This window comes from Sorex araneus, chromosome 4 (assembly GCF_027595985.1).
Source record: "Sorex araneus isolate mSorAra2 chromosome 4, mSorAra2.pri, whole genome shotgun sequence".
In the NCBI taxonomy this organism is placed as follows: Eukaryota; Metazoa; Chordata; class Mammalia; order Eulipotyphla; family Soricidae; genus Sorex; species Sorex araneus.
The window spans coordinates 76,160,059-76,175,469 of record NC_073305.1 but is presented as its reverse complement, the minus strand read 5'-3'; the positions used below and the strand labels follow the sequence as shown (position 1 = coordinate 76,175,469).

The 15,411-nt window shown below is 55.2% G+C and overlaps 1 protein-coding gene across 1 annotated transcript; it reads left to right on the top strand.

The window, feature by feature from the left end:
- The first annotated feature begins 175 nt into the window (after window positions 1-175).
- On the top strand, window positions 176-12,593 carry MED20 (mediator complex subunit 20). The gene is made up of 4 exons (XM_004605795.2): window positions 176-289; window positions 3,051-3,205; window positions 9,112-9,365; window positions 10,618-12,593. The coding sequence occupies exons 1-4, from the start codon at window positions 276-278 to the stop codon at window positions 10,831-10,833; spliced, it is 639 nt and encodes a 212-aa protein (XP_004605852.1). The 5' UTR covers window positions 176-275; the 3' UTR covers window positions 10,834-12,593.
- The last annotated feature ends 2,818 nt before the right edge of the window (window positions 12,594-15,411 follow it).

Genomic DNA, 15,411 nt, shown 5'->3' with positions numbered 1-15,411 from the left:
CTCCGCATGGATTTATAGACCTATGTCCAAGGCGTTCAGTCAAGGAGGAATTTCCGGAGCTATAAGCCGGAGGCGGGGAAGGGGAGGGGGCGGATGGATGACGTCACTACAGGCGCCCAGCCACGCCTCCATCCCTCGAGGGCGCGGCGCCTGGGCGCTGGGCTTTGACGTCACTTCCGGAGCCTCTCTCCCCACACACGCCTGTGAGGGGATTCCCTGGGTGGAGTGGCCGGAGGTCCCTGCGCTCTGATCGCGACGTTTCTCCGCCCCGCGCCATGGGAGTGACTTGGTAGGAAGGCGTGGGGGCTTGCGCAGGACTTGGGGTCACGCAGGGCTTTCGGGGACTCGCGAGGATGGGGCCGGGGGCTGACGGTGGCCTCGGCCTGCGCGGGTGCGGGGCACCCGGGAGGGTTGGGGCCGGACCCCAAGACCCCGCCGGTGATGCGTAACGCCTTCCCTTTTCTCGGCCCGTGCTTCTGCCCGGAGGGCAAGGGACTGCAGGGGTGGGACGGACCAGGACCCTCCGGAGACAGCGGCGGCGAGTGGCGGGTCCGGGAGACCGGGTCTTTGAGGTGTTATTTTTGTGTTTTTGTTTTTCTTTGGGACCACATTTTGTGGTGCGCTGCGGCGGCTTATTCTCTTCTTGCAACCCCTTGGCAGTGCTGGGGGGAGTTTGTGATGCCGGAGATGGGGCTTGGACCTCCCGTGTGCAAAACGTGCACTTCCCGGGCCCAAGAAATTACTTTTAATTTTTTTTGGAGGGCGGTGCTCTTGGCTCTGCACTCTTGGCGGTACTCAGGGGACCATATGGGATGCTAGAGGTTGACCCCAGATGTTCCCATGCAAGGCCGGCGCTTTAGCCACTGCACTAGCGCTCCTGCCTGAAACTGCTTCTTTTCTTTAAAAATATTTTAACAGGATCGGAGACATAGTATACTGGGTAAAGCTCTTGGCCTTGCACGAGGCCCACCCGGATTGGATCCCTGTGCTGCACTGGGTCCCCTGAGCACAGTCTGTGTGCCCCCACCGCTGCCACCTACCCAAGTATTTTATTTTTTAATTTTTTTGGTTTTGGGGTCACACACGGTGGTGCACAGTGGTTACTCCTGGCTTTGCACTCAGGAATTATTCCTGGCCGTGCTTAGGGGACCATATAGGATGCTGGGAATTGAGCCCAGGTCGGCCGCGTGCACGGCAAATGCCCTACCCGCTGTGCTATCACTCCAGCCCCTACCCAAGTATTTTAACAGGCAACAGTATTCCTCTGGAAGGAGTCTCCTAGGATATTTAAGAGCATCCTGGGCCCAGGTTCTTTGATTTCAGTGGGGGCTACATCACATGGTGCTGTGTGAGCTGGTGTAGTTACTCAGCACCCCTCACTTCATTTTCCTTGTTTGTAGTCAGGTTACAAACCTGGTCTTCAGTAGGAAGCTTGCACTTGCAGGGGGTGGCGGGAGGGAAAACTAACAATGTGGAGAGAAGCGGCTGCTCAGGAAGTCGAGGAGTCCCCGTTAGATGGTCCAGTGTAAACTGCAGCGCCTAAGTTTTGTAAATAAAGTGCCCATCTTAGAGAAGGCTGGTGGGTGTGAGGGAAACCTGGGGATGCTCCAAAAAAAAAAAAAAACCCAAGATAGAAGGATGCGTGCCATAGTAAGGCATAGGGCACTTGCTTTGCACATGGCTGACTTGCATTTGATCCTCGGCACCCCTGAGCCCAGCAGGAGTGATTCCTGAGTCTAGAGCCAGGTCACCTCTGAGCACTACCAGGTGTGGCCCCCAAACAAAAAAAGAACAACCCCTCTTCCTGACTGTGGAGAGCATTCAGGGCGGTAGTTCTTGGGCACAGTCGGTGGGGACTCAGGGCGGTAGTTCCTGGGCACAGTCGGTGGGGACTCAGGGCGGTAGTTCCTGGGCACAGTCGGTGGAGACTCAGGGCGGTAGTTCCTGGGCACAGTCGGTGGAGACTCAGGGGTAGTTCTTGGGCACAGTCGGTAGGGACTCAGGGCGGTAGTTCCTGGGCACAGTCGGTGGGGACTCGGGTAATTCCTACGCACAGTCGGTGGAGGTTCAGGGCGGTAGTTCCTGGGCACAGTCGGTGGGGACTCAGGGCGGTAGTTCCTGGGCACAGTCTGTGGGGACTCAGGGCGGTTGTTCCTGGGCACAGTTGGTGGGGACTCAGGGCGGTAGTTCCTGGGCACAGTCTGTGGGGACTCAGGGCGGTTGTTCCTGGGCACAGTTGGTGGGGACTCAGGGCGGTAGTTCTGGTGCACAGTCGTTTCTTGCTATTTGCGACCTCCTGCCCAGCACCATGGCCAGCATGTGAGCTAGTCCTGACCAACTCTAAAGTGAAAGCCAGGTTTTTTTTTTCCCATTGTAGATGAAAATCTAAATAACTGTTTCATTTCCCCCCCCCTTTAATTTTGGTTAATTTTATTGTTGTTGTTAGTTTTATTTAGGTTTATTTGGGGCCATACCCTGCAGTGCTTACTCCTGGCTCTGTGCTCTGGGATCATTCCTGGCAGGCCCCAGGGGACCACATACAGTACTGGGACCATATGTGCTCCTGGTCAGCTGCGGGCAAGACTGGTGCCTTACCTGCTGTACCGTCTCTCCAGCCCTCAGCTTGGTTAAATTGACATCAATTCTGTTGTCTTTCACTGCCAAAGAGAAACTTGGTTCTTGCTTTCTCTTCAGTTCCTAGGGCTGAAGCACGTGTTTTGCTTGTGGGATACCTGGGTTTGACCTCTGGCACTGCCAGGAGCTCCCCGAGCACTTGTATGTGGAAATTCCGGGTTTGTTTCACAGCGCTGCAGTGGGGGAAGATGCTCTTAACTGTCGGCACACGTTGATGCTCTGCAAACACTGGGGTGACAGAGCGGAAGTTTGCTGCGCCGAGCAGTCCCTTGGCTGACTGGACCTCTCAGGGCCTCCGAGTCCCTCTGCTCCCTGAGAAAGGAGGCGCTGGGGTGGGCGGCCTCGGGCCCTGCGTCAGGGAGGGTCAGCCCTGGAGTACTGGCTGAGTCACTGATGGGCTGGTCCTGTCCTCCCAGCGTGTCCCAGATGCCGGTGGCCGAGGGCAAGAATGTCCAGCAGACCGTGGAGCTCCTCACCCGGAAGCTGGAGCTGCTTGGGGCCGAGAAGCAAGGGACGTTCTGCGTTGACTGTGAGACCTACCACACAGCAGCCTCCACTCTCGGCAGCCAAGGTGAGTGGGTGGGTTTGCGTCAGCCCCTGCTGGCCCGTGGGCGTCCAACTAGCTCAGTCTCTGCACTTGGCTAGAAATGCTATTCTTTTTGGCTTGCTGTTAGCTTTTGAGCCACATGTTTTGGTGCTCAGGGACTCCTCCTGCCTCTGTGCTTGGGAGTTGCTCCTGGGAGCACTCAGGGGACCCTGGGGTGCCTGGTAACCTCCAGCCTACAAAGCTGCTTTCAGCCCTTTAAGTCATCTCTCTCTTTTTAAAAATTATTTTTAATTTTATTTTTGCCTTTGGGTCACACCCGGCGATGCTTGGGGTTACTCCTGGCTCTGCACTCAGGAATCACTCCTGGTGGTGCTCGGGGGACCATATGGGATGCTGGGAATTGAACCCGGGTCGGCCGCGTGCAGAGCAAACACCCTACCCGCTGTGCTGTCACTCCAGCCTGCAGATCATTTTCTTTTTGTGGCAGTGGACGCCTTGCAGCACAGCCTCCTTGTCCTTCAGAGTTTTGGCTTTGGCTTCAACTTTGGTAGGGGCAGGGGCTTCCTTCTCAGCTCTCGGCACCATCTTCATGAAAAGGCCCTTTAAGTCATCTCTTATCTGAGCTTGCATTTTTATTATTGTTTACTTTGGGGCCACACCTGGCGATGTTCAGGGCTAACTCCTGATTCCGTGCTCAGGGATCACTCTGGTGGGCTTGGGGGCCTCATTGGGGTGCCTGAAAGGCAAGTGCTCTACCCGCTGCAGCCCAAAGGGAGTCACAGTCTACTCGCCTGGAGCTCAGAAGGCGCATTGGAGTTTCAGTTCTGTTCCTGATGGACTCCTTCACATGCAGATAGCACGTGACGCTTGAGAGTTTCTGACTCAGGAGACGTAAACGAGGCTGAGAGTTTGCGTGTCTCGTGACGGTTATGTATCCCTTAGCGCTGACGGTTATGTATCCCTTAGCGCTGGGGTCCCTTCCAGCGAAGTGATTTCTTCAACGTGTGGATGGCACAGAGTGTATTGGAGGGGCCGAGGTGGGCTCACCAAGTGGCACATGAGGCCTGCCTGGATAGTCCATTGGCACTGCTGCTGGCAGGTCCTGTGCTTGTGGGTAGAGATGTCATTAAACAGTTCACAGCCATCATTTCTGGGCACAGCTGCTGGTGGGTGGACCCTCCGCGGCTGCCGAAGTACCCTCTTGAGGCATGCACCGGAACCCTCCCCAGTGGCAGTAGTGATGTGGTATGGGAACAGGCTGGGCAGAAGATTGACTTAAACCGCTGGAGGTGCCTAAGGATGGGGTGCGGGGCGGGGTGGCCCACCCCTGGCAGCAGCACCCAGGCCGCCTGCAGGTCCCCAAGTACTCCAGCCGGTCGAGCTGTTGCTCCAGGCCTGGAAGGGCCTTTAGAAACAAGGAGGTCAGCCTGCACAGTGCTGTAATTCTCTGATGGCTCTGATGCTGAGGCTAAGCCTGAGGGGATTTGTCACTTGTCACTTGCTCATCAGTTTGCTTGGGCAGCCGCCAGTAATGTCTCCATTCCCCCCTGTTGCATGCTTGTGTAGCCCAATGGCACTTGCTCAAGGAACATGAAGAGCCTCAAACTGAAGGAATTTAGGAAGAAATAAAAAAGCAATGAGGGGGGCTGGAGCAATAGCACAGCGGGTAGGGCGTTTGCCTTGCACGCAGCCAACCCGGGTTCAATTCCCAGCATCCCATATGGTCCCCTGAGCACCGCCAGGAGTAATTCCTGAGTGCAGAGCCAGGAGTAACCCCTGTGCATCGCCAGGTGTGACCCAAAAAGCAAAAAAAAAAAAAAAGCATTGAGGGGCTGGAGCGATAGCACAGCCAGTAGGGTGCTTGCCTTGCACGCTGCTGACCCAGGTTCGATTCCCAGCATCCCATATGGTCCCCCCGCACAACGCCAGGAGTAATTCCTGAGTGCATGAGCCAGGAGTGACCCCTGTGCATCGTCAGGTGTGACCCAAAGAGCAAAAAAAAAAAAAAAAAATTCGGAGAACCTGATGGGTCTGCAGAGAAAAGATTCTTGGGCACTCGGCTCTGCTCCGAGACGTCTCATGGACAGTTTTGGAGTGAATGCATAGCTTCCCGTTTTTCTGGCTCCAAAAGCTGATACAGTGGCGAGAAAGCAGGGAAGTATGGCAGCGGCGGAGGCTTCGAGGTGGTGAGGTGGAGGTGGGAGCCGGACAGTGAGTGGTGCCCTGATTTGTCCCGTGGTGAGGTGGGGAGCTGGGGGATACCCTGTGGCCGCAGTAAAGTAGGCCCGAGGAGCGCAGCAGAGGTGAGGTGGGGGGTGGGGGGACAATGACAAGGACCCAACTGGGTCATATGGGCAGTGGCAGAGAGACCGGGGAGCCCCTCAGCTTGTGGGTATCGTCCTGCTGGGCCCTGGCCCCCATCACGGGTGATTCCGGCGCGGGCAGAGGTGTATTCTCACTGAGGACCGCCCGTGGGACAGCCGGGGCACCGGCCACGTGTCATCTGGCTGCATGTCGGGCTGGTCCTGCTGGTCAGGCTGAGATCAGCAGGGGACCAAGGTGAACCATCCCAGGCACTGCCAGGTGAGCTCGTCTGCCGGCCCTGCTCCAGAGACTCAGAGAGAAATCTCAAAAGAGATCGACAGTCACCAAAAGTATGAGCGCGCTTTTTTGGGGCATGTCAGAGGGGGCGGGTCAGCCCAGGGCCCTCCCAAACAGCCCTGGCAGCAGCTTCCTCCCTCACTGTAGCATCACGCCGTGCCTCTGGCTGACTTCAGCATTCCAGAACTGGGTTCACCGAGAAGTTAGCAGGTCTCTGTGGCTGAAGTCACCAGGCCTTCTCAGAGCTGGGCCCGGACACCTCTTCACTTCCCCGTGCTCCCGGGAGCCCCGGGAGCAGTCATGTCCGTGACCCTCCTCCGGCACCACCGTGTAGGCTCAGTACTGGCCTGCTCCAGAGACTTGCACAAATCTCGCAAGGTATCAACCAGCGCCAAAAGTTTCCAGACACCTGCTTTTGGCTGGGATGTCCCAGGCATCCCGGAGGGGACCGGTCAGCCTAGTGTCTCCCCAGAGCCCGGCAGCTGCTCGCTTCCACACTCCAAAATCGCTGCCATGCCTCCAGCCGGACTTCTTCATTTTGGGACCCAGTTCACCAAGGAATCAACCTACAAAAAATATAGGCAGTTAGCTCAAGAAGTAAGTGAAACCTCCGGACAAAACTGAGTGCCGAAAGTCGGTAAAGGGACAAACGTGAGAACCTTTCAGTACCCGTATTGCGGCTGTAATGCCCACAACGAAAGGGAGGGAGGGAGGGAGAAGAGAGACTGCCATGGAGGTGGGTGGGGGTGCAGTGGGGGGGTGGCAGGAGGGAACCTGGGGACTTTGGTGCTGGGAAATGTACATTGGTGAAGGGATGGGTGTTGGCACACTATATGACTGAAATCCAATCATGAACAATTTTCTGTGTTTCTCATGGTGATTCAGTTTAAAAAATTAAAAAAAGGGAAAAAGAAGCAAGGCTGGTCTGGGCCAGAGCACAGCACATAGTCTAGGGCTTTTGCCTTGCACGCCAGCAATTCGGGTTTGATCGCCAACCCCATATGATCCCCCAAGACCTCCAGGAGTGATCTCTGAGTGCAGACTCAGGAGTACAGCCAGTCGTGTCCTGTCACCCCGCTCCGCTCCCCCAACCAGAAAAGGCTGGGAAAGCGCATTCTCTTAACCCCCCAACCCCCACCCCCATCCCCGCCTCTGTCTGTCTTCCCCTTCACACCTCTACATTTCTTTCTTTTTTTTTTTTTCTCTTTGGGTCGCACCCAGCGATGCTCAGGGGTCACTCCTGGCTCTGCACTCAGGAATTACTCCTGGCGGTGCTCAGAGGACCATATGGGATGCTGGGAATTGAACCCAGGTTGGCCGCGTGCAAGGCAAACACCCTACCCGCTGTGCTATCACTCCAGCCCCCACACCTTTACATTTCTTACAGTAAGTGTACTCTGGCTTCATTACAGGGCTGGGGAGCTGGTACAGTGGGTACAGCACTTGCCCTGCTCGCAGCCAGCGCAGGCTCAGTCCCCGGTACCAGATATGGTTGGTCCCCTGCCGGGGAATCCCTGAGCTCAGAGCCAGGAGTAAGCCCTGAGCACTGCCAGGTATGGCCCCCAAATAAAACAAAGTTTAAAAACCCACAAAACAAACGAAAAACAGCCAAAACTTTTCTGCTTTATCGGAGAGGTAGCTCAGTGCCTAGAGTGAGTGAGCGTATGGAGTTCAGGAGGCTGGGTTCTGTCTCTTCTCCCCTGGCATGCCACGATGTCCTGCATCCCACCAGGAGTGATCCCCGAGCACTGCCTGAGGAGTAGTCTCTAAGCACCTGACCCCCTCAGAAACAAAAACCTAACCTAGTCGCCTTTCAAAATTTACTTTTGGTTTTAGAGCCACATCCAGGGGTGCTCAGGAGTTGCTCTTGGTTTAGTGCTAGGGGGTCACTTGTTGTGGTGCTCAGGGTCCGATGTGGGCCGGGAGTCAGCCCCGGGTCGCCTCTGTGCAACTGTGTGGTCCTGCTCACTGCGCTCTCCAGCCCCCTGTTTTGTCTGTTAAGTTTTCACCCCTGTCTTAGGTGAAATTGTTAGTTCTTTGAATCCAGGGGCTAAGGTTTCCACTTGTAAGTTTCTCTGTCCTTTGGGTCTGCCCAGGGGAACCGTTACTGGACCTGGTGGTGGTGCTGGCTGATGCCCAGGTGCTCGTGCCCAGTGCTAACGTCCTGGGGAGTGATGCAGTGACGGGAGTGAACTTGGGCCTGTGCTGCCGGCACGCGCTGCATGTCCTGCATCATCCCAGTTGCCTCTGCCTCTTAGGCTCTAGCCAGGCAGGGGGAAAGGGTTTTGTTGTTACCATTTGTTTGTTTGTTTGTTTTGCTTTTTGTGTCACACCCAGCGATGCTCAGGGGTTACTCCTGGCTCTGTGCTTAGGAATTACTCCTGCCCTGCTCTGGGCATGAGTAATTCATGGGATGCCGAGGATTGAACTTGTGTCAGTGCTTGCGAGGCAAACACCCTACCCAATGTACTGTCACTCTGGCTGTTGTTATCGTTTTGTTTTGTTTTGTTTTGGGGGCTGTACCTGGCGATGCTCAGGTTCCTCCCGATTCTGCACTCAAGAATTACTGCTGTCAGTGTGCAGAAACCATATGGGATGCCAGGGCTTGAACCCGTGCAAGGCAAGCACCCTACCTGCTGTCCTATTGCTTCAGCCCCTGGGTTGGAGGAAGTTTAAGTACTTAATATATAGAATTTCGGTACTTTATCCATTAGCTCTTGTGTGTGAGAGGGATCTTGCTCCCTATTTTGATTTTTGTCTACTTATCAAAATACACATAGCTTATTTTCATTCTTACAGAAAAGGTGTAGTAATGAGTGAGAAAAGTCCATAAGGTAAGCTGAGGCTTGTAACTAGATCCTCTGACCCCAGGTCTTGCAGTAATTTGTACTGCGTGAAGTCTCCCCCCAACCCCCTCAAATTCGCTTGTTGTGGGACGACACCCAGTGTCCTGAGGGCTTCTATAAAGAGCCTCTGTGGTCAGGGCGTGCTCCCAGCAGTGCTGGAGATGGTGCATTGCCAGGAACCAGAGCTGGGCTCCCGTGCGCAAGGCATGTGTCTGCTCTGGAGCCCCTTTCTGGCCCTCACTCCCAAATCTCTCTCTGCTGGGATTCAGCCCCATAGCAGGCGTGCTTAGAGATGACCACCTGATCGCTCAGCCCCAGCCCTTAAGTTTCTTAGAGTTTAAAATCTTCATAAACTGAAGGTGCCAGAGCCATAGTAGCGTGGGTAGGACTCTGGCCCACTGTGACCTCCTGTGGTGTCGGGCCTGTGCTGCCCCGCCGAGTGACTTGGGGCGGGGCCTTTGAGCGCCTTTCTGTCCCTCGCAGGCCAGACGGGGAAGCTGATGTACGTGATGCACAACTCCGAGTACCCCCTGAGCTGCTTCGCCCTCTTTGAGAACGGGCCTTGCCTAGTGGCTGACACCAACTTTGACGTGCTCATGGTGAAGCTCAAGGGCTTTTTCCAGAGTGCCAAGGCCAGCAAGATTGAGACCCGGGGCACCCGCTACCAGTACTGTGACTTTCTCGTGAAGGTGGGCACCGTCACCATGGGACCCAGTGCCCGAGGCATCTCCGTGGAGGTAAGGCCCGGGCCATCTGGCGGCGGGGTGTGCAGGAGGGATTGGCTGTTCCCCTTCCATGCTCCGGCACCCTGCAGGGACTCCAGCCCAGGACGGGGGATGGAATGCCAGGCTCACAGCAGGCAGGGGGAAGCTCTCCGGCTGGTCTGAGAGGGCTCGGCTGGTCTGAGAGGGCTCGGGAGAGCGCAGAGCCTCGCCTGCAGGAGGCGGGGCTTGGTCCCCAGCACTCCTGTGTGAACCATGGGGAATGCCTCTTTCCCGCCCCCCTCCTCCCCTCTCACGCCCCACCCCCTCAAAGAAAGGCCATTAACACTCAGGCTCTATTTGGTGATTGAGAGGCTCCTGTGCTCGGAGTGCTGAGGGAGGATTGACAGTGTAGAGAGACTGGCAGGATACCAGGAGAAGCTTCCAGGTGGGGATAAGCAGAAGTTCCTGCTCGGCAACTCAGCGCCTTCACATGACAAGATTCCCTGCATCTTTCAGCATCTCTTAGGCTCATGACCCATCTTGTGCTTGCCAGACCCTGGGTGTCCTGTTCCTGGCAGAGCACACGCTCCCACTACTTCTCTCTAGTTGATGTCCCCTCAGGGGTTCCCAGTGATCAAAGTGTTTCTCTCTGAGCCCCTGCTCCATGGTTGGGAGGACTTACTCTGTTGGTTGGTGCCCCTGGCTGTATAGAATATTCGGTTTGGAAGAGATTCAGGAGCTTGTGTGTGCCCCCCACCTGCTGCTGACCTCTCTCTTACTCTTTCACTCTTCACTTTCTCTCAGAAAAGTGAAGGGGGCCCATGGGTTTTGTGGACAGGGTTGTAGTTGAATCTTAAGATGGAATTGTTGGGGTTGCCTAACGGGCTGGGGCGGGGGTGTCAAATTGAAATACCAGGGCTAGACGTTTGCTGTGGAGTAAAGCTGTGCCAGGAGACGCACGAGCAGCTCTGGTCTCACTCTCTCCGGCGCCCCCTTTGTTTTTCTTGTTTGTTGGGGGGGCGCACACCCAGTGGTGCTCAGGGCTGACTCTGGGCTCTGCATTCAGGAATTACTCCTGGTGCTGCAGGGCAGCACATGGGGTGCCGGGGATTGAACTCCGGTTGGCTGTGTGCACGGCTAGCGCCCTCCCCGTGGGCTCTCGTCTGGCCCCCAGGGCTCACTTCTGGCCGTGCGCCAGGGCTGCATCTAGGGTCCCCATGTCGAGGCCCCTGCCTTCCCCACGGTGCCGGCTCTCCAGCCCTTCTGTGTTCTGTTTGATTCCCAGGTGGACTATGGCCCCTGCGTGGTGGCCGGGGACTGCTGGAACCTGCTGCTCGAGTTCCTGCAGAGCTTCCTAGGCAGCCACACCCCCGGGGCCCCTGCGGTGTTCGGGAGCAGACACGACGCCGTCTACAGCCCGGCGGACACCATGGGCCAGTACATGGAGCTTTTCAACAAGATCCGAAAGCAGCAGCAGGTGCCGGTGGCCGGCCTTCGCTAGGACTCCACACCGAAACCCAGGACTGGTACGGAGTCCGGCCTGGCCTTGACTTCTGTTTGAACTCTGGACACCCCTTTTCTGACTTTCACCTGTAGGCCCCGACACCGGCACGCATCTGCCCTGTAGAACCACAGTTATGAAGAATGGAGAGAGGCGGGGCCCTTCTGCCTTAGGGGCCCAGGTAGGGTGGGAGGGCCTGGCCGGGAGCTGGCGGGACAGCAGAGTGCAGCGCCTGCGGGGGCTGTGGACAGGCACCCGGATTAGGGGCCCTCCTGGACTGCACCGTGGCCAGCCTCGCTCTTGGAGACCAGGGCTGAGGCTGACTTGCTGGCTCTTTCCCAACCTGCCAGCTGAGGTGAGTGGGAAGCGGGTTTTTCTGGGGTATTGTCAGAATCCTTGGAGGCTCCCTCTGACGTCCCCCTTGGGCTGTGAATTTTGTTAAGCCCCAAGCAGAGCTTCTGTCACCAAGGGGGCTCCAAGGAGAGGTTAGTTTCTCTCTCTTCAGCAGAACAGAAACCCAGAGGGTTCATGAAAGATTTGACTCTGTAAGGCGATCAGCCAGCTCTCGGGGAATTCCTTGTGGGAATGCAGGGTCTCGGCACACTCACTGTCTCCCGCTCCTGTTTGCTTTCTGTTTTAAAGGTTATGGGGCCTGAGCCGTAGCACAGTGGGAAGAGTGCTTCCCTTGCACACAGCCAACCAGGTTCTATCCCCCACATCCCATAGGGTCCCCCCAGCACCACCAGGAATAATTCTGGTGCAGAGCCGGGAGTAACGCCTAAGCACTGGGTGTGGTCCAGAAATCAGTCAATCAGTCAATAAGGGCTATGAGTGGGGATTGTCCAAATCTTTATGGTCGTACACTTTGCTGAAAGGGATGCGAAAATAGCCTCTTACTTGAGGCCTGGAGAGAGAGTGCAGCAGCTAGGGTGCTTGCCTTGCACGCAGCCGATTTGAGTTCAATCCCATGCAGCCCATCTGGCCCCCTCTGGAGTGACCTCTAAGCACCACCGGGTGAGACCAAAGAACCAATCTTTTAAAAAAGCCTCTCAAGTGAGGTGTGTGGAGCTGTGACTAGAAGATAAAGGAGAAATGGAAGCTGGGCCCAGTGAGTGACTTAGTGGCCAGTTGCTACTTGGACCTCAAGGGACCAGTGCCCAGAAGTGCTCTTAGCTCTCACTCTGCAGCCAGGGGCGTGCGAGGAGCTGCTCGGCTATGGTTTCGTGTGGGGCATTGCCACTCCCAGTGCCCCCTTTCTGCTCCGCTGGACTCCAGGAAGCTGGTCTGTACTCCTGGCCTCCCTCTCAGTGCCCAGGCACTTCCGGTTCTCATCGCCCGGAGCCTGGTGGGAACGGTTAGCCGAGAGGCTGTCCTGTACTTCGTGGCACCTGCGCTCTTCCTCACCCACTGGAGTCTCCTGCTGCTACTTGCCCACGTTGCCTGCTTGGTCCACCTCTGCAGAATGTCCCAGGAGCGCACACTGTGCCCGCCAACAATTGGCCGGCCACTCCGCCCTGTGTCTTTGGGAGCCAGTGCCTGCGGCAGGCACTTCAGGGAAACTTCTGGGAGCTCCGCCACAGGTCAGGGCCATGCGCCCATCTCGCTTGGGCCAGCAGGAAGCTCTCACTTCAGCTTCGGAACCACAGGACCCATCTTCTGCCTTTTTGGTTCTCATTTCCCTCAAGGTTGTCAATTATTTTGCTTATTTTGAGGACTATTTTGGAGATTGTTTGTATTCAATAAAATGAATGGATCTCGTGTTTCTGGCCTAGTGATTTATTTTTGGTCTTGTCTAGACTTCTTTGCATTAATACATGTGAGATGAGGTAGAATGTAGATAGGATTTTGAACCAAATGTGTTCCTGAACCTACGTAGACATTAAGTGTGGAAAAGGGGACATGATGTGTCATAAGGAGGGATTCTGCTCCCTCAAAACTAAGCAAGAATAAAAACTGCCTAATCAGACTTTGCATCTTAGATATCATCTTGGCACGTGCATTCTCAGATGTTTCCCTTTCAAGCACCCATATTTTAATTTTATTTGTTTTGGGAGGCTACTTGGCCTTGCTCAGGGCTTAACTCCTGGCTCTGCATGCAGGGATCATTCTTGGTGGGTTCAGGGACCATCATGTGTGGAGGATTGAGCCCGGCTTCCCCACGTGCAAGGCAGGCCTGGTACTGTTTTCCAGGCCAGGACCCCACATCTTAACAGCCTTCAGTCCAGTAGGAACGAGATCAATCTTTCAAATCACCACTTTGGGTTCCTTTGTCCGTATCTGTCTTTTGTGTTAGCCAAGGGAAATTGATGACTAAAAAGGCAGGTAACCCCTTCTCTCCTTTCTCATCGTTTTACCTCTCCTCCTAAGCCCTCTTTCCCACTCCTTTCCGTGGTACCAGGAACAAGTCCAGGCCTCATGCTTGAAGGCAGGCTATTAACCTCGCCACTCCCCTGACCCTTGTAATACATTTCTTAAGTGACTGTCAAATGAGGCTTCACTAGCAAAGTCTGCACAGCTGGGCTGAGAGCGGGGGGGGGGGGGGGGGGGTGCCATCGTCATCCAACCCTCATGGACAGCTGTACATGGGACTTACAAGCATTGTTTAGTAGGATGGTGCGTGGGTAAGACTTGAAAGTTCAGGCTAAATGAAGTTGAGAAGCATTTGCGTAAGGAAGAAGGGACATGGTTATCCTCATTATTTTTGAATGGAAAAAATCCTTTCACTGCCTAGGAAATGGAGAGCCCCATTTTGCAGTTTTGTTTCGAGGTTCTTTTACACTAGACCACCTTCCTACTTCTCCATCTGCTTCCAGATGCCTTGGCCCTCTCCTCGTGTTGCAACTCACCCCCCAAGAGGACAGGAACCGGGAAACTTCTGGGTCCCGCCAGCAAGTTTTCCGAAGTTGGCAAAGCCTGAGCTCTGCAGGCGGCTGGTTGGTCTGATTTTCTCACCAGAAGGTGGAAAGGCCATTACTTCCAGAGAACGGACTGGGACCAGACCTCTCGCTCCCTGCCGCTTGCAGCTGTCAGATGCTTGGCTTGGGTGTGGGTCGTGCCTGGTTATTTTTTCAAGGTGGAATCTGGGAAATTTTTCCCTCACTACTCCGGCCTGGTGGCCTAGGGCCATCAGCACCACACCCAGTGGTCCTTCGGGGAACCCCGAAGTGCCCGGGTTCTAACTCCTAGAACATAAGGCCTATTCTCCAGCCTTTTCTGCCCGCTGCCTGACCCGCTCAGACATACACCTCAAGTAGTATTTGAGACTTGCCCAACATGTTTTAGGGGAAAGTAAAGCTAGCACTTTATTCCGTCAGAGGAGGGAGCAGGATACAGATAGGATGCAGTGCCAGGGACCACCCCAAGGCCGCCCAGACGCAAGGCTGTTGCTGAGCCACACCCCAGCATCCCCAACTTTGTGTGCACACCAGTGGTTGTCTTGTGCAGCAGCTGAACCCCTGAAGCCCTGGACTTCTGCACGAGAAGCATGTACTTCAGTGCTCAGCCATCTCCCTGACCGAGACATTTTTATTTGTTTTTAATCATTATTTCTGTTTTGGTTTTGGGCCGCATCTAATGGTATTCAGGGCTTATTCCTGGTGCTCTGCTCAGAGATCTCTCCTGAAGGTGCTTGACGGACTTTCTGTGATGCCAGGGGTCGAACTCAGGTCAGCTGTGTGCAAGGCAGGTGTTCTACCCATTTTACTGTCACTCCCTATTTTGAATATATTGTACTTTAAGCAACATGGTACTAGCCCTTTTTGTTTGTCTCATTTTTTGGGGTCACACGCAACTGCACAGGGTTTACTCCTGGCTCTGTGCTCAGGGGTCACTCCTGGCAGGCTCAGGGACCTTATGCGGTGTCAGGAATCAAACCGAGGTCCACTGCACGGAAGGCAAGTGCTCTACTCACTGTGCTATCTCTCCCGCCCCAGCCAAGTTTGTTGAACCCGCAAGATGGTTGTGTTAGGCCGTGTGATGGGATATGAGACGCCCTGAATTTGACCCCAGGCACCACATTCGCTCTACTTCCCCCCTAGAATTACCGAAGACCGCAGGTTGTGGAGGCAGAGGCTTCCACTGGGATTGGTGTTTCTGCTCTGTTCACCTGCTTTCTGCCTCTTCTAGTGGCTTTTGCCCAGGCCGCCTCAAGCACTTCTCCCAAGTTCTTCTTCTTCTTCTTTTTCTTTTTTGAGTCACACCCAGCTATGCTCAGGGATTACTCCTGGCTCTACGCTCAGGAACTACTCCTGGCGGTGCTCAGGGGACCATATGGGATGCTGGGAATCAAACCAGGGTTGGCTGCATGCAAGGCAAACGCCCTACCCGCTGTGCTATCGCTCCAGCCCCTCTCCCAAGTGCTTTTCACATTATGCCTTTGTTTCATGCTATTTCCTGCTTCCTTGCTTCAGCTCTTGAGTACTAGGTCTCAGGTCTCATTTCCCACTGCCTGCGTGGAGTCATTGTCGCTCTGGGGGAAGACGAGCCCTCTTGCATTCCCCAGCTCCCCCAGCCCGTATGTCCAGGGTTCATTCCCGGGGCTCCAGGATGAGTGAGGTTTGAAGTGACATTTTTCAAGAT